General features: G+C 39.1%; 2 protein-coding genes across 31 annotated transcripts in view; both read right to left on the reverse strand.

Moving 5' to 3' along the window:
* Positions 1–603: 603 nt before the first annotated feature.
* On the reverse strand, positions 604–12646 carry meltf (melanotransferrin). Its single transcript, XM_017697933.2, has 16 exons — positions 12552–12646; positions 12263–12417; positions 10970–11069; positions 10533–10721; positions 10209–10359; positions 9665–9732; positions 9394–9578; positions 8987–9152; positions 7038–7189; positions 6797–6893; positions 4672–4866; positions 4373–4526; positions 4029–4096; positions 3732–3919; positions 3076–3268; positions 604–2431 (listed from the first exon to the last, which is right to left on the reverse strand). Exons 1-16 carry the CDS (start codon positions 12598–12600, stop codon positions 2364–2366), a joined length of 2178 nt encoding a protein of 725 aa, XP_017553422.1. The 5' UTR covers positions 12601–12646; the 3' UTR covers positions 604–2363.
* Positions 12647–16846: 4200 nt separating this feature from the next.
* The window catches only part of dlg1 (discs, large homolog 1 (Drosophila)), a 163582-nt gene continuing 156135 nt past the window's right edge, over positions 16847–24293 (reverse strand). For all 30 annotated transcript variants that reach the window (XM_037535118.1, XM_037535117.1, XM_017698110.2 and 27 more), the window contains 6 exons: positions 21312–21362; positions 21126–21227; positions 20489–20661; positions 20251–20360; positions 19549–19640; positions 16847–18629 (listed from right to left, as the gene is read on the reverse strand). In XM_037535118.1, the coding sequence (XP_037391015.1) occupies positions 18523–18629; positions 19549–19640; positions 20251–20360; positions 20489–20661; positions 21126–21227; positions 21312–21362 (635 nt within the window). In that variant the 3' untranslated portion in view covers positions 16847–18522. The remainder of the gene's footprint in view (positions 18630–19548; positions 19641–20250; positions 20361–20488; positions 20662–21125; positions 21228–21311; positions 21363–24293) is intronic.

The raw sequence follows: 24293 nt of genomic DNA on the forward strand, positions 1-24293 counted from the left end.
CTGTTAATAGCACATGTCCATAAATCAGATTTCCGTATGGGAATGCTGGGTGATGTACTGATATACTGTGATACTGATGCACCATACTTACATTCAGTGTTCAAAGTACTGATGGATGTGAATTCTAGCATATTTGTGAATTAAAGCATACAGCATTTCCTAAAATACATTTCTTTTATTCCATTTTGTGGATTTTGCATGTGGTGTCGGCAGTGCTGAGTGACTTACAAGCTCTATATGAACTAAATCAATTTACATTTCTTTTCTGTAAATGTGCAGAGCATAAGGTTCCCTTTGGCGTAATTTTTAAGAAAACAAAGCAGTCCAGTCAAAACATGCAGTGTCAGATTTATAAGGCAATCTTTCAGTGTAGCAGCACTCAGGAAGCATGGGGTTCATTAACTTTATCAATGCCAAATTAAACATTACCTGATTTTGTGACACTGATATAATCAATATTGAATTTTATCATCACCACCCAGCACTACATAGAACAAGACACCAGTCCTGGTCTACAGGGTCTAAAAGGCCTAAAAAGCCTCTAGATTGTCTGACACACAATGGATCCTGGTTCGAAAGCTCACAAGACAGTGATGACAAAAATGCGGTGTGCTCATTTATTAGACCCCGATTTGGGCAACATGTAATAATACTTCAGCAGACGCCCTGGCCTGGCAACTAAATATTAGTTACATCTCAATCATTTCACAGAAGAAATCGCTATAAAACAGTAAAGCAGGCATTAATGTAAGGCAATGTGTCAGCACATATACACTGATATGGTATCTGAACATCGTATAAAAATACATTTCTCTTAGGTGTACACTAAAAAACAGACAAATTACATACATCATACTTTCCATTAAACAAATGAAAAGTGCAAGAAAATACAAAGCATTCCACATTAGTGGAAATCTAACAAGATCTAGGTGGATTTGACTGAGTACACTATGTATCACTGTTAATGCACATTCTTTGCAACTGCACTACTACGAACCGTTACCAGTCAAGCAGAGACGGCTCTACATTTCTTCTGATGAAGCATGTGCACTGCATCAAAGATCAAACGTAGAACAGAGAACAATATCAGCGCGCAAAGCTGCGGCAGAATTTGAATCGATATGAAGCGTATGCTTCACACAAACATAGAACTGGTTGTGAGGACATGATCCCAATTTACTTTAAATTCTAAAGCGATAAAAGGGGAAAAAAAATGCTATTTCACTCTCTGGAGGAATTCTGCAGTGAAACACCAGTGCATACTAACTGACATGGGTCAATGTTAACATGTCAGCTGGAATGTTCAAGGCGCAGCATATTCTCTGACATGGCATGTGCCTTCAAGCAGTTCAATGAAAAAAGTTCACAAAACATCGAACACTGTATAATAAATATGTTTAAAACAGGCAAAGCATATGCACTGATATGGCTGTTGCCCTCAGTAATCTGATCACTGCAGTAATTATATATATATATATATATATATATATATATATATATATATATATATATATATATATATATACACATGATGTATATATAAAGACATGTCAAATTTGTTTCAAATACAGTACAAATTATTCATCATCATACTCGGGCTTCCTCAGTCAACAGAATTAAAGTTTCACTCTAGCGCTTAGATCACCTGTCCTGAAAGATTAGTCTTCTATCACAATACTGAAATCCAAAAGCTTTCGATTTGCTTGATCATGAGCTACATATCACACTATGTGAGTCATCTCTGTGGATAGCTCTGACATTTGATGCTAGGGATGCACAATGATAAGAGAATTCTATCAGTATCTGATACCTATTTATTGGTGGGTTATTGTGCTAAAATATCGGCATTTTATTTACTGTACAGCATTTGTAACCCTACAGAAATAAACGTAATTTCTCTGCTAGTCCAGGTAGATTTAGTCTCAGTTTCTACATTGGTTTGAGCATCAGCAGATATGTGCATAAAATATATCAGACTCCTAGAATAAAGGCCAATAATATGCACGAAATGAGATCGCATGAGACGCATATGAGAACCGTAGGACAACCACATAAATCTAGTGCAAGCCATCGTATTATTTACAAAATTATAGATCAAAAGCAACTTATTATGTATCCAGTCTGTTAAAGAAACGTTAATAAAACATTTCCACAGCAACTAAGCAGCCCCCCAAAATACTAATACTATTCCTAATAAAATGCTTACCCCATGTTAAAGACAACTTGCAGTAGCTTTGGATTTTAAAATGATCTTTCAAGGATACTGTCTGAAGCTTAATCACTGAAAGAAAAGAGATATAAAGAAGAAAATGATGGGTCACTTCAGAAATAGCTGTGATAGCCCAGGACAGCTGTCAGTCCCGCTACACAGCCAAAAAAGAGAAGAGCACAGACAAGCTGGTCACCAGCAGCAGTGTGGCTGAAGACAACGCTGCAAAAAGAGAAATCAAAACATCCACAAAATCATCAGAAATGCATAAAATAATCAGATTAATGGCTCAAATGAGTTACATAGTATGTCCAAAAGTTTGTAGACACCAGCTAATCCAACATTTCTTCTTGAATTAGAGATGTTAATAGGGAGTTTGTCCCCCTTTTTACTGCAGTAACAGCCTCTTCTACTCTTCTGGGAAAGTTTACATTAGATGTTAGAACATTGCTGTGATGATTTGATTGCATTCAGCCCTAAGAACCGTAGTGAGGTCATCTAATGATGTTAGATAATGAGTACTGGATCACTAATGCTACTCAAACTCATCCAAAGGTACTAGATGGAGCTCCATCACAGGTTCACAGTTCAATGACAAGGGGCTTTATACCCTTTTAGTTGGCACTTGCCATTAGGCATGGTGACCTTAGACTCATGTGCAGCTGCTCCGGATCCTCCCATATTGACAGTGGTTTTCTATGAAGACGATACAAGCTTTGTGTGTGTCCCTGAACAGCAATGAGTGCAACAGAAGATGAGTTCCTTAATCTGAAGGGGTGTCTTGAAATGTTTGGACATATATATATATATATATATATATATATATATATATAGTGTACATGGATGAGATTTAAGTGGTAGCCCACCTGCTGCAGAGGATGTGCACTCCATGGTTACCAGGGCATCCATGTAGGTCTGGCCGAGCCATTCCTCATAGGTCTTTTTCTCTCCAACACCAATCATGCTCATAGTGGAGTCTTTGAAGATTAAGTCTGATCCCTCATATTTACTGGAGTCAAACATCTTGAAGTCTGAGGCAGTGTTAATGCCATAAAATTTCTGAAGATAAAAAACCCCCAAGATATGGCATTTAGGGGTGGATGTCATGAATTTAAATATATAGCAAGATATTTTCGACTGCTTGGACAACAGCGAAATCTCAATACATCATAAATATATCAGTTAACTGATAGACAGATGAGATAGTCCAAAAATCATCAACATATGCCAGTCATGCATGTTATTAACTATCATTTTGCATTTCACCTTGTAAGTAACCTTGCCGCTTCCATTACCAGCACTGGTGTGACTGGTGTGTAACCCACTTACAAAGAGTCTCACATTATTTTTGATAAAGCTCTCCTGTATAAACCCACTTACCTATGGTAATTGGCACAATTGGTAAATAGACATACAACACTATGCATACACTATTGGTAAATAGACACACAAAATAAAATAGTTACTTAGGTCAACATTTCACATTGACATGCTAAATATTTTAAAGGAAAATAATGCCTACCTGAGCTTTGTCCAAGAGGCCAAAGATGATGTGTGGGTTGGTGTCGGCCCGAACCATCACAGCATGTGAAGGAACACGTGCAAGGTTACACTGTTTATACTGAGTGACCTCAGCACGAGACTCTTGAGGACACAGCAGCTGGAATTCTCCTGAGTTCAAGTTAACAGCCCAAGGATCCACATTATTTCCTGAAGATGACAAAGCACTTTTAATTTGTACTAAGTAACTAATGTGTTGTAACGTGGAAACAGACTTTGAACAAGTCAGAGCTGAAAGAACTGTTGTAGTGTGACCCACCATCAGTGTTCTGAAATACTGTGGAGTGTTTCACAAAGGCAATCTCTCCTGCTCCTTGAACCAGACACCTGACAGTAAAGAGATCATTACCACGAGAAATTCCAAAGTTTAAAGTAATACATTTTTAAAAATTTGCTCAATTTATCACCTCAGAATGAAGATCGCTTTACAAAAATAGCACAACTAATAGACAGATCAAATACTAAACATACAATACAGACGCAGACAACAAAACCTGAAACAAAAGACCTAGAAAAGTGAAATATTAAAACAACAATTAAACAAAACACCAATAAAAACAAAAAAACACAGAAGAATCAGTAATGTTTTGTCAAGAAAGTTACCTGAAGGCTCCATTGTAACCATCAAATAGATCCTGGCCTTTAACACATTTATTCTGCCCGCTGGAGTCTCCAATACACTGTGAGCAGAGGTTACTGGGAAAGCCAGGCTGATTGGCGCCTGGAACACAGCTGCCTTTGAAAAACTCTCCAGCAGCTACAGGACATAATTTACACACTGATAATTATTAACTAAGTTAATTAATTAAGTCTGCAAATTTGGTAAATAGCAACAATGAACTTCGCATACAGACCTTGAAATTAAATACTGTATTATACAAAGAGTATCACTGTTTACTGACCTTGGGCAACTTGGCATTGCTGTGGTCTGATGAGGCCTTTCTGTATGAGTACAGCAGCAGGAATGTTCCAGCCAGCACTCCTGCCATAGCCAGTGTGACAGGATGTTCGATCCCTCAGATCAGTGAATCTTTGGATGTTTCTGTTGCTCTTCTTCACCACAGCCACAGCATAATAGATGCTGCTATCATTATCCTCTAAAAAAGTAAGACACAGCCTGGTCTGTGAAGTGTTACAAACTGAGGCTGACACTTGTGTTACGTCATGTATCCAAAGTTGCTTTTTAAATATTACAAGATGGTAAACTACTCAATAATTTACTTGTGCAGTGACTACTTGGCAATTTACATGAAGATCATGCACATTTAAATTCACCTACTGCCCTCACTCCCATTAAGAATTGCTGCCATTTAGAAGCATTTTTGAAGTATTAGAATGTTTGTAAGTGCTGTTGGTTATTGTTTGTTATTTTTTGACCATAAACGTCATATGACTGAGCCCATCCTTTACAGACTTCAGTTCCATAACCCCTCACAGGAAACCACTACTCCTACTTCCATTTCCCAGGCAACACTGAATTCCGATTTGGTTCACCTTTGACTTTGTGTAAATGGTTCAATTTTACCAAATTGGCTCAAAGTCAGAGTTGAACACCCATTTTGTGCTTTTAGCTCACTGTAGACAAAAATCCTTTTGCTTTGAATGACCCTATACCTTAATTATGACTATTTTATTAAAACAAATGATCAAACATTTCATCACTACCAAAACAATCATAACACTGGCCAAACTTCATCAAATGTTTCGGTGCTGACTGTTATGGTAGTGACAATTTTAGCTAATTTTGAAAAATACTAGCCAGTACATGTCTAGCAAATTCATGTTGACTTAACTGCAGAACACATATGTTTCAGTACTGACGATTCTTAATGTTACAAAAGGATTTTCATACTTTGGGTCAAGTTTACTTCAAAACAATGGGATCTAACTGCCCACCATGTTGCCATGAGCGACAGGGATGCCATCTCTGTGTGTGGCTAAAATACGGCTCCACCTATGGATTAAAACTCTTTGTGTTTTGGGAAAGACGTTAAAACAAAGCGTACTGCATTTTTTTCAATAAACTTTTTTTATTTTAAAATTAAACCTATGACAAATCTAATTATTTACAATTCAAGAAATCAATGAAATCTCAATAATGCCTTGGGTTCAAATAAGTCATTATATAATCCTTGTAAATATCTAAGGTCTAAATACTTAATCTTTTTTTTTTTTTTTTAATGTAGGAGCACAGTTATATATGCACTATATTTGTTCTCTCATGACAAAGCACTGAACATATGTCCTTCCTCAGAACTGAGCCACATGTCTATGTCTGTTTCTATATGTAGATTTATGTCTCACCACCTTGATAAAGTTTTTCCTTCTCCTTATGCTAATTTAACCTCAGTTTTGCCAGTCTAGCTCTTTGCCTTGTTTGTATCATTTTCCTTTTGTGTGTTGGATTTCTGCTTCATAAATAGCCATTTTTGTACATAAATCTATCCAAATGTTCTTTTTAAACTGCACTCCTTGGCCAAGCCAGACACTTACTCAATTAATGGTCAATGAATTACTTACATAATTAACAGGCGCTTTGTTGATACTTTTAACTCTTTATATAAATTATTACACTGCATTCATGCTGTCTGAAAACTGTACATGCATTTGACTAGAGTGGGCAAAACACCCCCATTAGAATATCTAAAAAATACAGGTGAAGAGATTTATTCAGTGACATGTGACCTTATGCTCTTAAAAACATTCATAAAGTATAAGCCTTCTTGCATTTGTTTTAAACACAGTGCACTGAACATTATGCAGTATTGCAGGCCTATATCCTTATTTGACTGTTAATCTTCTCTTTAGAACATGCAGAATGAGGCCACGTTTCAATTATTTAAAAACTTACAAAGTCGTGAAAAACTCAAAAGTCAGAGATGCTGGAAATTTTTCTGTCTTTAATAAGTGTTTTTATATATATTTTAATATAATTTTAGTATTGAGCACTGTGATAATACGCTTAGCCTAGCCTAACAGAGGTCACTGCATCTTGGTCCAACAGAAAGACATGAGTCTGTGTCCAACCTGTGTAGCTTTCACCAGCAGCAGGTATCAGGCCAAAAGTTTTCCCTGCTGTATAGATGTAGCCTCCATCAAGATTGATGGCATCTGCCTCTTTGTCCTGTATTTATAAGAAAAAAGCATTAGAGGCCAATTCTGTAGGCTTACTTTGGCCATACTGCTGTTTCACAAGATGCAACAAATTTTGGACTATATGTGAAAAGCAGCAATTTTGGTATTCAGATGCTATTTTGGGTTGGCTCACTTGTATTTTCTTCATGCAATCTGCCACAGATGTTCCAAACACACATCTGATGTAGGGAGTGATGCCTTTGTTTTGGAAGGCTACAGCCATATCTGCACACTTCTGCTGTTCTCCCTGAGACAGCACACACCAGCGAAGATACTCAGGAACATCTGCAAACACACATACAAAATTTTTGCTCTATGCTTCAACATGTTCTTCACATTAATATATACATGTAGTTCTCTGAGCTTGAGCACACATTTAAAGTTTTTCATATCGCTCATCATATAACCAAACTAACTAAATTTAACTTCAGTTTTTGTCACTTCATTTGCCATTTAATTAATTTGGTCACATGGGACTACTGATTTTTAATAAAACAGACAGTGAATCTTATTGTGCAATCAAAAAATTACTTACTGTTAGATAAAATATGATCAAGTTATACACATACAGTATCTCACAAAAGTGAGTATACCCCTCACATTTCTGCAAATATTTTATTATATACACTATAGAAATGAAACTTGGACATAAAGTAGTCAGTGTACAGCTTGTATAGCTGTATTTAGATATTTAGATTTACTCTGAAAATTTGGCTGATTTATAAACTTACTCTGAAAATAACTCAAGACACAGCCATTAATGTCTAAATAGTTGGTCCCATTTGTGCTCAAAGTGTCAATATTTTGTTTGACCACCATTATTATCTAACAGTGCCTTAACCTTCTTGGGCATGGAATTCACCAGAGCTGCACAGGTTGCTATTGGAATCCTCTTCCATGTCTCCATGATGACATGGTGGATGTTAGACACCTAGCGGTCTTCTACCTTCCACTTGAGGATGCCCCACAGGTGCTCAGTTTAGTTTGGAGACATTCTTGGCCAGTCCAACACCTTTACCTTCAGCTTCCACAGCAAGGCAGTTATCTTGGAGGCGTGTTTGGGGTCGTTATTGTGTTGGAAAACTACCGTGCGGTGCGGTTTTTGAAGGGAGGGGATCATGCTCTGCTTCAGAATGTCACAGTACATGTTGGAATTCAGGTTTCCCTCAGTGAACCGCAGCTCCCCAGTGCCGGCAGCACTCATGCAGCCCAGACCATGATGCTACCACCACCATGATTGACTATAGGCAAGAGACAGTTGTCTTGGTACTCCTCATCAGGGCACCGCCACACATGCTGGACACCATCTGAGCCAAACAAGTTTATCTTGGTTCTCGTCAGACAACAGGACATGGTTCCTCTAATCCATGTTCTTAGACTGCTTGTCTTCAGCAAACTGTTTGCAGGCTTGTGCGTCAGCTTCAGAAGAGGCTTCTTTCTGGGACAACGGCCATGCAGACAGAGTTTGTGCATTGTGGGGCGTATGGTCTGAGCACTGAAAGGCTGACCTCCCACTTCTTCAACCGCTGCAACAATGCTGGCAGCACTCATGTGTCTACTTTTTGAAGCCAACGTGTGGATATGATACTGAAAACGTGGACTTTTTCGGTCGACCCTGGCGAGGCCTGTTCCGAGTGTAACCTGTCCTGGGAAACCACTGTATGACCTTGGCCACTGTGCTATAGCTCTGTTTCAGGGTGTTAGAAATCTTCTTATAGCCTAGGCTCTTTGTGGAGAGCAACAATTCTGTGCCATGTTGAATATCCACTGACCAGCCCTGCTCCCCATTCACACCTGGAACCTTATAACTCTAACGAGTCACATGACACCAGGGAGGGACAACGACACAATTGGGCACAATTTGGACATGTTCACTGTGAGGGGTACTCACTTGTGTTTTCAGCTATTTAGGCATTAATGGCTGTGTGTTGAGTTATTTTCAGAGGACAGTAAATCTGTCCTGCTATACAAGCTGTACACTGACTACTTTAAGTTATATCCAAGTTTAATTTCTATAGTGTTGTCCCAAGATAAGATATAACAAAATATATGCCTATATATAACATATATGTCTCATCTTACCAGCTTTTGAGCAGTCCATGGCTTTTAATATGTTGTAGTAATGTCGACCCATCCAGTCAATGTAGTGCTCGTGACCAGCAGGTATAAACTTGGTTGAGCTGTCACTAAACAACAGGTTTTCACCATTAAAGGCAGCCGATGAAAAAAGTGAAAAGTCAGACTTTTGCTGTAGGGAGAGAAAACACAGCTTCACTAACTCATCAAGTAAATTTCACTATACAGTTATCAGTCTATTTAGAAACCAATGCCAGAATTCAGTCTGTATCAATGGCAACTATGAGACAAAAGAGTTCCAGAGTAATCAAAGTGCCCTTAGGAAATATAATTAACATATTTATTTCTTGTGCTTCAACCACTGAACAATCAACCATTCATATAAAGATTTACACCTTTGCACAGGTTCTTACCAGGCCTTCTCTGAGCATGAGGTACACCACAGAGCTATCAATGTCACTGCGGACCACAATGCCTCTCGATGGCACTCTGGCCAGATTACAACGTCTGTAATCTGAGACAGGACTGCGAGTTCCATCTGGGCATAGCAGCTGGTAGTCCTCAGAGCGGAGGCCCTGAGCCCACTGCTCCCCTTTACCTACAGATTCAGGTTTCTTATTAGCACTGTATCACTGTAAGACATCAGAGTTTAGTGTGGCTCAATCTGAGTGACACTATGCTCACCGTCACTGTTTTCACCAACTGTGGTGTGTTTAACAAAGGCTACATCTCCTGCATCTTCAACTAGGCACCTGCAAAGAGCAAAATAATGAATGACTAAGTTGACTAATATATTCAGGAGGCTGTACAATTTACTACTATTGCAATATTAGCCTTTGCAGTACCATATTGTGATTGGTCAGAATACCCATTTGGAATACATAAATTAACTAATTAACTGTAAAAATAGTTTTTTAAAAGGAAATGAAGAATTTTCAAAATTCTTTGAAAATACAACATTTAAAAGTACATAATAGACTACAGAATAGTCCAGTAATAGTCTAACTATAATCACAAAGTGTTGTACTTTGTTCTGTGAGCATCCTGCCCAATTACAGTTCTAGATGTTTTGATAAGCCAAGGAACCAAAGGTGTAATCTAACAATATCTACAATCACAATATATGATCACAATATAGTCATAAAAATATCTGCCCACATTGTGTAGCCCTGGAAGACCATATATTCCTCAAAATGTATTTTTTGTTGTATGAATGTGTGGGGATTACCTGAAGGCTCCACTATATGAGTAATATTTCTCATTGATGCTCGCCTCACACTTATAGCTTCCAGATCCATTTCCCTGGCAGAGCTGGCACAAGGATGGTGCCTCACCCGTTGCTCCAGGAATACAGCTAGCATTGAAGAAATCTGCAACACCTAGACATCCATAAACAACTGTTTAGTTTCTTCTTCAACCATATTCAACCATGTACTTTTAATCCTTTATAACTAATTAATTATTTTACAACTGAGGATTATTTAACTACCAGTACAGCATCCCAATCACCATACACAAACACAGAATCGAGAATAACAGCCTTGCAGCGCACCTTGTGGTATGTTGCAGCCCATAACGGACATCTTTCCGGTATCAATCAAATAGCCTATCGGCATGTTCCAGCCAGCTGTACGGCCAATGCCTGTATGGCATGACTTCTTCCCCTTCAGGTTGTTGATGTTAATGGCTGAATCAGTCCTTTTTACCACAGCAACTGCATAGTAGGTTGTTCCTTCTTCCTCTACAAGGCAAGAGTTCAATGCTATGTGAATGGGCATCTGAATCAACTGTATTTACAGAGATATCAGTTTTACACCAAGCAATTAGTTAAAGAAGATTAAATCCTTCTTATCTCAACAATAACTCACGCTTAGTAAATCTCTACTGACAGCCCTTTAAAGTCAGAGATCGGACAAAAAGAAAACATATGCAATCACATCTGGCATAAAACTGAAGACAACGTTTTTGATGGATAAAAAAAAAAAACACCTTCAGAACTGGACTCTCCAGCAGCTATTTTGAACGTAGCTTGCTTCCCAATCTCGTAGATGTCTTTGGCACTGGCAGAAAATGCATCTGCTTCATTTTTCTAAGAAACAGAACAGATTTTTTTTTTACGTTTTCGGAAGTAGTCAATAAACCTGCACAGCAGATGAGTAAAAACCTTGCATAATAATATCTAAGCACAGAACTATCTGTAAAAATCTCTTTTTGATACATGAATTAAATATAAAAAATACACACACACAAAAAAAATCATGCAACAGTGGAACTGTTATCTGCAGAAGATATAGACATATTTATCATCCGGGCATGTAAAAATATGTGCATAACAACCAAACATGCACATATGTTTTACGTATACAAAAGGATTATGAAAATAATTACATTGGAAACTGTAACGTTCCACAGATTATGTATATCCTTTTTTTTCTTGAAGCTGTTATACACTTGCTTTAAGAGGCCTTCAGAAACCACGTCTCACCATGTGGTGTGTGTACGAAAAAAAGAAGTGCAGATTGCAACAGGACAGCATATGCTTAGAAAAAAGCACACCATGTTACTCAAAAAGCCTTACTTTCCCAAAGAAAACCAGAAAAAACGTAGACAGGCAATTAATGGTTGCCATCTGGCAACAGCATGTAGTAACGGGCTAAACATGCCTTTCTCTTTAATCCCAGTGTTAAACTATTTGCTTTTGATTGGGCAAAACACTTATGGTAACTACAGAGATGGGCAGTAACTCCTCACTTACACATACTCAAGTACACTTTGATTATGGATCATTTTTCCAGTGATCCTTCTGGAATGTACTATTTTTTCAGCTCAGTTTCAGTCACTCAAAATTCGATCTTAACTCCTTGGGATTTGATTTTATTTGTATTCGGTTCTGTCTGAACTGCTTTGCTGTGGTTCGCAACTTTTATTTTGGAACGTCATTATTTCTAATACGCAAAGGCGGTAACGCTACGTGTATTTTCCAATGTGTGTCCACTTGGTAATATATATCCATATATGCTTGGCATCTGTGTAAATATTTTGAAAAATATTTATATGCCAATATACTGACTTATACGTGCATATATTGGTATATATTTAAGTATTAATGATTGGCACAGTTAAATATATTTAGCATATACACATTTTACCCTAATTACTCAAAGAAGAAAAAGAAAAAGTAAGGCCTAACAAACTATACCGATAGATGCTGGGTGTGCCACTGCAGCTCCGTGGTTAGGAACCCGTTTTCAGGCTATTTTCACTCATTTTTACAGTACATACCATGAGTTTCTGAGCACACTCTCCTACAGAAGCAGCGCGGCTGCACTGCACCGCTGGCCGGATCGCTGCGCTGCTGAAGGCCTGCGCCATGGCTGAACACTTGGCGTCCTCCTGTGGTGATATAGTGCACCATCTCACGCTGCTCTGTCCAGATGCTACACGAAGAGGACGGTTTTTAATCTCAACCGTCAACAGAAAAGTAGTCTTTAAAGTAACTAAATTGGTCTAAAGTGCCCCCAAGACCGCGTTAGACCTCTGTAGCCCGACGTTAGCCACAGTGTTGTCTTACCTGTGTGCAGCAGCAGAGGGAGCGAGCTGAGGAAGACCCAGGAGAGCATGGTTGCCTTGTGCAAACTCTCAGGTTTCAAAGGCTTTATTTATAACCGTCTCACCTCTCTGCTGGGCCTCAAAGGACAAAGTTCAGGACAGTTCTCTCAAACTCCTGTCCAGCGCTTGTTATCAAACGCCTTTACCCGCTTTTATTACACTGAAGCAGCAGGCAGGCTCCGGAATGAGCGGGGTAACCTGACTTAGGCTACACCTACAGTGGCACGTCCAAAGCGGCGGGTGTGGAGCTCACAGACAGACACACACAGGAGGCATTCATTCCACACACACTCGCTCCAGCTCGGAGTCACACACAGGAGAGAGACAGCCCAGGAAAACAGAACTCCAAACTGAAGACTCAACAGGAAAATCCCCAGAACTCCGTTCACAGGTCATTTGGGTCAGACTGGACTTAAAGGAACGCTGGTGGCCGTCAGTTAAACGCTGCAGGTGGTCATTTAACGGTGTGGATTTTGCTGTAAATATTCCCAGGAACTTCATAAAACAAACACGAATTAACATCAGTTACAGTGTTAATGTACAAGATGACAAGAGCCGTGTCTTTGACAATGTTTTGACATTAAAGAGAATATTTACTTATTTTATTCATTTATTTTTGCTTTTTTTTTTTTTTTAATTCATTCAGGTTTTTTGGCACTACCTTCATTTTTCCATCCAGCTTGGCTGCTGAACACAGTTTAATGAAAGTGTCATCATAGTAAATGTTTAAGTGATACTTTACGGGGAACTTAAACGGGGAAATTCCACCTCCTCATTTAACCCATCCAGGAAGCGAAACACCACATACACGCTAGTGAATACACACACACTAGGGGGCAGTGAGCACACTTGCCCGGAGCGGTGGGCAGCCCTATCCACGGCGCCCGGGGAGCAATTGGGGGTTAGGTGTCTTGCTCAAGGACACCTCAGTCATGGACTGGCAGCCCTGGGGATCGAACCGGCAACAGGGCCAGTTCCCTAACCCCCAGCCCACAACTGCCCCCAAATGTATTAACTCTTTAGACCGTTCATGAACTGATATTTATGGTCCGTAAATAGGCGTCTGTTATAAAAAACATTGCATGCGGTCTTACAAACACTGACATAAGCTGTTCATAAAGACTTCAGTGCTGCTTTTCAAAGTTATTCAGTCTTCATGCATGTGCTATGCAGGACCGGTGTAGAAATGAATGCTGTGTATCATATTTTGGTTGTAATTCAGGTTTGGAAACGGGCAGAGATGAGTAGAATAGCATCACACCATTCACAAGTAAATGTGTTGTTGCTTCAGAATAATAGTGACTAAAGAAGCCGCTATTTGAGTCTTTATCACCCTGTTAAAAATAAAAACGACATACCTGGTCACCAGCTAAAACCAGCAGATTGTGACTTTTGGGACAAACTTTAAGTGACCAACAGCATTTTCAAACTGTAAATAAGTAAGTAAATAAATAAATAAATGCATTTTTAAAAAGGATATGCAAGGTTCTGACCCGACAGTGCACCAGGCCAGCTCCAGAGCAGCATGGAACCTTTGCTGGTCGAAGATGCAGAACATGGTATGTTAAGACCATCAAAACCATTCATAGAATGAACACAGTTCATAAGTAAGGATTGTCATAAAACATACTGTGAATACTGTGAATACTGAGCTGTTCGTAGATACTCAGGTATTGCTTTTTAAATGTTATTCAATGCTTATGCATCGTGTTATGAAGTCCCTATGCAATGTAAAATGCAGAGCATCTTTGGAGAGTTTTTGAAGAGATCTTTGATTTTTTTTCATAGTTTACAAAGGCAATCATTTTCCTGTCAAACTAACAGTTATGCCTGTAGAAAGCTTGAATTCTCGCCATTACAGGGACATATAGAGGCAAATTAAATGAACCCTGTGAGCCTACAATGAAACGTTCTAAACTGTCCCTAAATTAAGCACGAGACAAACCTGTCACATCTACATGTGACTCAACATCTGTGCTCAACTCTGTTCCTCTGTTCCTTTCTCTGGGTATCTACACTGACTTTTGTATCTAGCAGTATCTGAGCTCAGGTCTTTTTCTCTAAGCTATTGGTAACTAGCAAAGATTCTTTCTCTAGACAGACAAAGCACTTCTTGTAAGTCGCTCTGGATTAGAGCGCCTGCTAAATACTGTAAATGTAAATCTACATTCACTTCAGTTAAACATAAAACAGAAATCTACTGACGTTGCTTAAGGAAGGAACTCACTACACTGTACTGGAATATAAACCAGGCATTCACTCGATTATAGTTTAACAACAGGAAGGAATCCTGCTTATAATGGCATCATAAATGTTCAACAATGCCCAGTTACACTTTTATAAACTTAATGTTGCTTTCAAAGGAAAGCAGACACGATTACAAGGCAACACAGTGATGTAAGAGCAATGTTTAGCCCTTGAAATCGATGAGTACAGCCAAAAAAACTTAAAGCAATCATTTTTACAGAAAAAAATAAGCTTTAGTTTTCCACTTACCCCAAATGCAGCTGATCAGCCAAGACTCTGGAGCTACGAGGCTCATGTAGCTAACAAATAAGGAAGGTTATAGTCACCAGGTTGGCATCAACTAAACAACATGCCAAAATCATCACAAACATGCGTCAAATAATCTCGATATCATAAATCATAATAGAATTGCTAGTGTGATTTGACATTGAAAATGTCTTAAATATAAAAATATGTTGGGTAGATACAGCAGCATAGCACAGCAGCAGCTTTCCTGATGGTTGAATTTTATTCGTACTCCTTCTCAGTTTCAAACTAAAGAAGCAAACCTCAGACCTCAAACATGTCTTGGCTGATCATTTACATTCGGGTGAAGGGGAGAAGGAGCTTGTCGGCATAAAGTTATGACTAGATGATTTCTGATGGGCTCGGTCATTGAGTGCTTTTCACCCTATAATGAAAGACCAATATGGTCCTGTCACTAAACAGAAACAGTCCCGAATCCTTGTGGTTATTTATGTCCAACTGGACTTCAGTGATCACTGTAGGGTGTTCATTCGACAAAGGGGACTTTGCTCTGAATATTCAAAGTACACTCCTGTTAAAAAAAAAAAAAAAAAAAAGTGGTTCTTAAGTAAAAGGTTATGTATAAAACCATGAGAAAATGAGAAATAAAAACAGTTGAATGCCTAAATGGCTCTTTTCTATGATTCTAAACCTGTAGTATATGGTTCTTTTAAAATGGTATGCTGTATAGCACGAAATAAGCTTCTGTTATTGTTACACGGTACTACGTAGAACGTTTCTCCTACTGTATTTGAAGTGATTATATAGGGACTTCATAACATGTAGAAGCACACCAGTCTTCTGTTCAGTCATTGGTTGCACATAATGTATAATAATAACCTACAATGTAATAATATTCTCCCATAAAAGCTTCAAGAATGATGCATTCATAGAAACAGTCCCAAATCCCTGTGGGCATTTAACAGTGCCAAATCTACAGATGCTCATTCAATGGACATTTTGCTGAAAATATTCAGAATACATGCCAAATATATATATAAAAAACAAAAAAAAACATAAACCTGTTGTAAATGCTTCTGTTATTGCTACCAGGTACTATGTAGAACATTTTGTTGCACTGTGTTTGAACAGATTATATAGGGACTTCATAACATGCATAACATTGATGTAGTGCACTTCATCCTATAATGAAATAACAGTATCGTTCTGTCACTACAAAAAGAACAATGCATTCATAGGAACAGCTCCAAATCCCTGTGGTCATGTTTCAAACACTGTAATGGACACTGTGGGGATTCAGTCAAATCTGAGAGTCAGTTTAATATTGTAGTTATCGATAATATTGATGCTCACTCCTAAAAAGTAACCATTTCAATATTGCTACATAAGGGACTACATAGGGACTTCATAACATGTAAATGCGTAACAGTGATGTTGTCAGGCAATGGCGGCACTTTACCCTATAATGAAATATGTTGCTGTCCAATGAAAGACATGTTTCTCCATTTTTTTCAGATTTTTATTTTTCTGCATCATTTGTGCTCTGCAGCTCCTTTATGTTGTGTGAAAATTTCATGATGCTTGGACCAACAGAAATGCTCCAAAGTTGCTTAAAATGAAATCTCGTTCCATTAACTTACATTAAACAGAGTGTCTTTGCCCTCTCCTGTAAAGTTACTATTTTGGAGATACTTGTTTTTGTTTGGACAGTAATGAATACCAATATCGCCTAATAACTACTTAAAGAATGATGCATTCGTAGTATGCTTTTTAATATTTTTTTATTAGCAGTTCTCCTCTTTTGACAAATGGAATGAATCAGGTTGGCGGGTTATTTACAAAGTCCAGTCAAAAATGAGTTAGAAAGCTGTGAATAAGTGATAGAGAGGCAGTCTTTTAGAAAACAATCATCTCCGAGAATGAGAATGGGAGGTGGATTCTGTGAGAGCGCCCTCCAGTGGAGAATTAAAGGCTTGTGTTTGAGAGTGCTGCAGCCACCCTCGCTTCAGCTATGGTCGTACCCCATGCCCACCCACTGTGAAGGACACGGTCAACCAGGTTCTGCTGCTCACTTTCCACGACACCGCTGACATTTTCACAATTCCAGCTGAAAACACAAAGTCAACCTCTAGCTCACTTGTACTCATTATAAAGTACATGTTATAAATACTATTGCTTTTAAAACCATGCACGCCACATGAAAAGAAAAGAGACAGAATTCACATGGAAGAGAGGGCAGAGGAGAACTAGCTGCCAACGACTGAATTTTGTAACTGCTCTGAGCAGATGGCTGTGGCAGTCCATCATCGAGCCCAGGTATGTCTTTGCTGAGGGCCATGAAATTCATAGTGACATTATGCAGAAAACGGAAAAAAAAAAAAAAAAGTAAGGAGATGGTGGTGAAAGTAAAGGAAAATATACTCTCATTTGTATTTATAGATTTATATATATATTTTTCATATATGTTTAACAATATAAAGAAAATTACTCTCATAGCTGTAGAGTTTCAGTAAAGCTCAATATAGTTTTATTATAACAAAATAGGCAGTATACTGAGGGTTAAATATACGTTAAAATCTCAGTGTACAGTTTTCAATCTCTCATATTTGCATTGCAGTTTCTTTTCCTAAAATACATGGTCTCCTGGATTTTAAACAGAAACAGAAAACATGTTCAGCCTTTCCACTTTGCGCCTCAACCTGATCTCAATCTCATAAGCACCTTTATCAGATTAAAACATCCGCAGATCGTTGTAAAAAGATCTTTTTTGTGCCAGAACAGCAATCATAGAGCCCCTCTCCTTGTGCAGTTGTGAAAGTTGCATAAGTTAAAATGGGTTGATCCTATTATAAGATTGAGGGGAGTACATGAGAGAAAAGCAATTTTTATGTGGCTATGATTAATGTAGCTGAAATACACGTCTAAGAGAAAACTCAAGAACAACATATGTTAACTAGAAAAGAACTGTCCAAAACATGCTTTTAACGCTAAAACGTGCAAAGTGTCGCTTTGTGTATTCTCCAAGTGAACATACACATGAATGCATTTACTTTTGTTAATATGAAAAAGAAAGAAAGAAAAAAACAAAAAACAAAACAAACCTAAATGTATATAATGCATTAAAATCCTTTTTTCCTTCCAGAAAGTCACCTCCCTTAAACATTAAGGAATCTGTACCATATTATCTCCCCAATGAGTCGCTGGTTAGGCATAACCCTTCCCCCTGGAAGCTGGAAATGCAAAGCTCCAGACCCGAGTGCCACGCAGCAATCTGAAATCAGACGTGCTGGTGGACAGCCACAAACACGTCTTACGACGCCAGCGTATCTCCTACGCTGGGGTCAGAGTGCCAGTTTACACAGCAGGCCAGGTTGGTAGAGAAAAGAAAAAAAAAGACAAAGAAAAACAAAAACATCAAGGTTTCTTCGGAGGTTGCCGTCTCACAACTTCTCCTTGGCTGGCACCCAGATGTATGGTCCAGACTGCTCTTCAATGATTTGTTTAACCTGGTTGTAGATCTCCTCCAAAGTGTCCCCTTGAACAATGGCTAGAAGACAGAAGGAGAGAGTACAGTGACATCACTAAATAGGTGACAGTCTGCTAAATGAGAAAAAAAAAAGCATTGAATATCAACTGAATATGTAACAGACAAAGAAAGTCAACGGGTACCAGTGGGTGCACTTATGTATATGTGTACTGTTTAATGCAGAAAGTTGACAATTTGCTTTATAAGGTTTTATTTGTTTGATTACCACCACTACAGTAGTACTCTGAATAAAATCAAGAACAGCTACTTTTTTCAGTGACCCCTCGAGAGAAAATTGCGATACATTAGATTGCAAGTTTGTTAGTGGAGGTCATGTCAAAAACATAAGCAAGTGATTGGCAGGAGAATGCCTAGATCTCTAACATCCATCGGTATACGAGAAAACAGACCTTTGAAGACATCCTTCAGTAAACAGCCCTGACACAGTGGTCCCACCCACAGACCTGGTTGATTATTAGGTACATTTCTAATTATGCTGGGGGTTACAGTAGACACTTAGGGCCTTTTGCCCAACTCCTGAAGTCCTAACCAATATGTAAGCTAGTTTAGCTGAATGTAGGAACCAAAAAAGAAAAGACACCTGACAAATATTTGACAAACTAAAAACTGATATATCCACTATTTTTTGAATAAATAATTTCTTTACAATATGTAAGAGTTTAAATACAACAATTATGATGATTCTATTAAATAAAAATGAGCATGTATTTTTTTAGTTCCCAGAAATCGACTTTTCTTTTGAGACTCAAAAGGCTCCACTGATTCCTTCCTAATATTATTGCATCAAAATGTGCAACATTAATCAGAGTTAAACAAGTACTGATGCTTCTCTGACTGGGCAAACTCACACTTTGGATCAAGAGACATAACACACTCAGAAACAGACATAGTGAAATGTGGACAGCTGTGCTGCGCTCACCGGTGAAGTGCTCTGTAAACTCCTGCTCCAGCTTCATAGCTCGGTCAAATGTCTTCTTGCCCTGCTCCTCTGTCAGCCTCTTATTCATCTCTCTGGTGAAGAACACAGAAGTACATCACAACTTCCTCCCCAATAACGCAGGCTAAAAACTAAATTAGTTATAGTCGCATGCAAAAGTTTGGGCATTCCTAGTAAAATTATATGTTTTGTTCATTTTCTAAGTGAAAACAGCAAAGCTGACCAGCTTTATCAGCAAAAGTCTGGTTGCAGGTTTTCATTCCAAACAAGTCTAAACAGACCTGATTCCACTTGTTAAATCAACTGGTCTCAGCCTTTTGTTTGAACTGATTAAAGAATCACATGCACTCCTGGTTTGTTGAAGTGAAAACCTGCAGCCACACTGGTCCTTTGCGGATAAGACTGGACACTCCTGCTCTACAGCAAACACACTTCCGCACATTTTAATGCACAATTACTTTTTATTTGCTTTAAAAAAAAGCAAATAATCAGAAAATGTGCGTTAAATTCGCAGACAAATACCTTATTTGTTCTCTGTAGAAGGTGTTTTAATTCATTTACACTTAGAAAATCAACAAAATGTGTCATTTGACGAAGAGTGTTCAAAATTTTGCATATGACTGTAAATTTACTGCTATATTCCCCAACTTAAAAATGTTTTAAATAGTAATGATTTTGACTTACAAAATATTTTCCATTGATTTTGGTTTGACAAACACAGCGATAGGAAAGAGCTGTGCTAGCTGGAGTCGTTTGATGGCATTGCCAGAGACATCCAGGATGCAATGTTTTCCCTGAGCAGGGACAGGAGAGACAAACGGGGAAAGTATGTTGAATGCTCAGAGTGCAACTCGGAATGGAGAAGCAACATCAACTGTTTCACTACCATTTGCGTAACTGGGAAAATTGAGCAGAGCTGCACCTTTTCTGCAACCTCTCGCACCGACTGCACACTCGTCCCATAGAGATGGTTGTTGTACTGGCCCGCCTCTATGAACTTGTGATCCTGGATGTCTTTCTCCATTTGATCTCGAGAGGTGACAAAATGGTAATCTCTGCCATCTAGCTCATAGTCGCGCTTTGGTCTAGTTGTGTCTGCAACAAAGAAAGGTCGATGGGATTAAGATTTAAAGAATGCAAAACTAATTAAGGAATTCATATCATGGAAAATTCAAGATTTTACTTTATTGTACAATGTTGAAGCTTCAGTATATATGTCTGGCACACGCTGTAGAAACAGCTCAATTTGAATTTGTGGTGGTTGTGATGTCACAACCATAAACATATTAACATTTACATTTACAATGTGGACTGCCATTCAGCTTAAAGCAAGGAACCTGGAAACCTTTGCATCTTTGCAGTGTTCGAAATGATCCAGACAACTTAAAAGACTGGCTCACGTTTTTTTTCTTTCTAATCCATGTCGGGGACTGAGGTCCGAATCTAACAACCTTTTGTTGTAGAACATGGAACTTTAATCTAAATTCTCACTCTGATAGGCCAGTATTACATATCAGAGGTGTGATAAGAACACATTAAGGAGGTCCGCGAGCACTCACGGGGGACGCAGGATGCAAACTTATCAGGAAACTCGGATATCAGGTCGTCATTGATCCGGTCTTTCATAGGCCCAAGAATAATCACTGGACGAGTATAATTCACTGCAAAGGGAAAGACAGTCCATCACACTTTTTCAAATTCGGGCAACAGAAAATGTATTCAAACATGCTGAGTAAGACACTTACCGTCCTGCTGCATGACCGTCTCATATGACAGAACATACTCTTCCTGGCCACCTGATTGAGCAGAGAAATCAGAAGCATTCAGCAAAGACAACCATTTAAAACGAGCTAAAATACAATGAGCAGTTAAACGATTTGTGCATTGTCTATGAAACGTTCACAGAAATAATTTGCCAAACTACTGTGGTTTGTACAGTGAACAGGGTTCATATAAACCAAGGACTACACACAAATGTGTATTTCGTTAGCGTTCACAGTTTAATTTGTCTCTTCAGTTTTATTTTTAAAATTTTGCTGTAATTTTTTTTTTAATTAAAAATCCTTTATAAAAAGGTTTCTGCCCTGATGTCTTGCATGTGTGGAAACACTTTAGTTATGATCAAAGGCTTATCTCCCAGGCCATGGACTGCACAGAGGAGACTGAGCCAAGGGGTCAGGAAGTGCTGGCAGTCTAAAACTGCTGAAACACATCATTCCAGTAATTAGGTAATGCTTCAGAGAAGTAATAACACCAGTCATAAAGAGCAAACTCCCTGGCTAACTGAACCAGGTCTCTGATAACAGAGGCAATATCCGTCCTGAAACTTCTATGATTTTTAAAACATAAGATCATGATAAAACTGAAGTAATGACTGCTGGACCTTGCACTCTGGTCTTGATATCTCCATTGGACTGCTCATAAGTGTCTGTGTGTGTGTCTGTCTCTGTGTGTGTGTGTCTGTGTGTGCCTCAGAGAGATATACCACAGTAATTGGTCCAAAACTCATGACAGTCATTTGTTTCACATTTGAATAACTGCAATAACAGTGGATGATTACTTTAATAAAGACATAGTGGAAGTAAACAGCATGCTACAGTCTCCCTACCAAGCGTATGCAAAGATATGTTTATACAGTTGTAACCTGAACAGCTGCAGTGAAGGTAATCATTGCATATTTATTTACATTCTAGCTGATTTATGCTGTCATAAAGAAATAAAGAAAGGAGATTTAATAAACCCATGGTGAAATGATTCCTGCACGTTTTAGTGCTTTTACACTTTTTAATATCTGATACGCAATAATACCAAACCCTTTTCATACCATTCCTTCCCTTCTATGTATACTACTACTCAAAAGTTTGGACTCACTTGTTATACTGATAAAATGTTATTCCCTAAACATCTTGTACATCATATGTTTATATCTAAAACTAGAGACCAAGCGGTGTTTTTTAAAAACATTTTGAGGAGTTTGAGTTATTATGTACTGTAAATTTGATACTGAAATTATCAGTTTACAATCATTGTGTGTTATCTACCTCAATATTTGATCATTTGAAATACAAGGCATTCTGGGTGCTAATTGTATTGTAAATTCACTCTCAATTCTATACAAGTTATTAAGTCACTGTAGAATCAGCTAGGGGAGAATGGATGCAACAGTGTTAATGTCCAAGTCAGTAGTGGGAGCTCTTACAAAAATGTAACAGAAAAATGACCAGTATTCATCCATTTTGTCAAGAGTTCTGACCTTTACAGTCTGTCAATGTGGGAATAACTTTCTGGCATATTTTTAATGTTCTGTGTTCAAACAAACTCTCTTTTTTATTGTGGATATTGAAATACACTGCTCAAAAAAATAAAGGGAACACTTAAACAACACAATATAACTCCAAGTAAATCAAACTTCTGTGAAATCAAACTGTCCACTTAGGAAGCAACACTGATTGACAATCAATTTCACTGCTGTTCTGTAAATGGAATAGACAACAGGTGGAAATTATTGGCAATTAGCTAGACACACTCAATAAAGGAGTGGTTCTGCAGGTGGGGACCACAGACCACTTCTCAGTACCTTTCTGCTTTCTGGCTGATGTTTTGGTCACTTTTGAATGTTGGTGGTGCTTTCACACTCGTGGTAGCATGAGACGGACTCTACAACCCACACAAGTGGCTCAGGTAGTGCAGCTCATCCAGGATGGCACATCAATGCGAGCTGTGGCAAGAAGGTTTGCTGTGTCTGTCAGCGTAGCGTCCAGAGGCTGGAGGCGCTACCAGGAGACAGGCCAGTACACCAGGAGACGTGGAGGAGGCCGTAGGGGGGCAACAACCAAGCAGCAGGACCGCTACCTCCGCCTTTGTGCAAGGAGGAACAGGAGGAGCACTGCCAGAGCCCTGCAAAATGACCTCCAGCAGGCCACAGATGCGCATGTGGCTGCACAAATGGTTAGAAACCGACTCCATGAGGATGGTATGAGGGCCCGACGTCCACAGATGGGGGTTGTGCTCACAGCCCAACACCGTGCAGGACGCTTGGCATTTGCCAGAGAACACCAGGATTGGCAAATTCGCCACTGGCGCCCTGTGATCTTCACAGATGAAAGCAGGTTCACACTGAGCACATGTGAGACGTGACAGAGTCTGGAGACGCCGTGGAGAGCGATCTGCTGCCTGCAACATCCTTCAGCATGACTGGTTTGGCAGTGGATCAGTAATGGTGTGGGGTGGCATTTCTTTGGAGGGCCACACAGCCCTCCATGTGCTCGCCAGAGGTAGCCTGACTGCCATTAGGTACCGAGATGAGATCCTCAGACCCCTTGTGAGACCATATGCTGGTGCGGTTGGCCCTGGGTTCCTCCTAATGCAGGACAATGCTAGACCTCATGTGGCTGGAGTGTGTCAGAGGTTCCTGCAAGATGAAGGCATTGAAGCTATGGACTGGCCTGCCCCCAGACCTGAATCCGATTGAGCACATCTGGGACATCATGTCTCGCTCCATCCACCAACGCCACGTTGCACCACAGACTGTCCAGGAGTTGGCGGATGCTTTAGTCCAGGTCTGGGAGGAGATCCCTCAGGAGACCATCCGCCACCTCATCAGGAGCATGCCCAGGCGTTGTAGGGAGGTCATACAGGCACGTGGAAGCCACACACAATACGGAGCCTCATTTTGACTTGTTTTAAGGACATCACATCAAAGTTGGATCAGCCTGTCGTGTGTTTTT

Source organism: Pygocentrus nattereri, chromosome 26 (genome assembly GCF_015220715.1).
Source record: "Pygocentrus nattereri isolate fPygNat1 chromosome 26, fPygNat1.pri, whole genome shotgun sequence".
NCBI lineage: Eukaryota > Metazoa > Chordata > Actinopteri > Characiformes > Serrasalmidae > Pygocentrus > Pygocentrus nattereri.

What these genes read in the sequence shown, in the direction of transcription:
- meltf (XM_017697933.2), bottom strand. Translation starts at nt 12,600, where the DNA reads ATGCTCTCCTGGGTCTTCCTCAGCTCGCTCCCTCTGCTGCTGCACACA. An exon ending in TCATATAGTGGAGCCTTCAG is followed by an intron (nt 9,733 to 10,208) that starts GTAATCCCCACA and finishes TGCTCTTTGCAG; the next exon opens with GTGCCTAGTTGAAGATGCAG. An exon ending in TCATGCTCAGAGAAGGCCTG is followed by an intron (nt 9,153 to 9,393) that starts GTAAGAACCTGT and finishes CTCTCCCTACAG; the next exon opens with CAAAAGTCTGACTTTTCACT.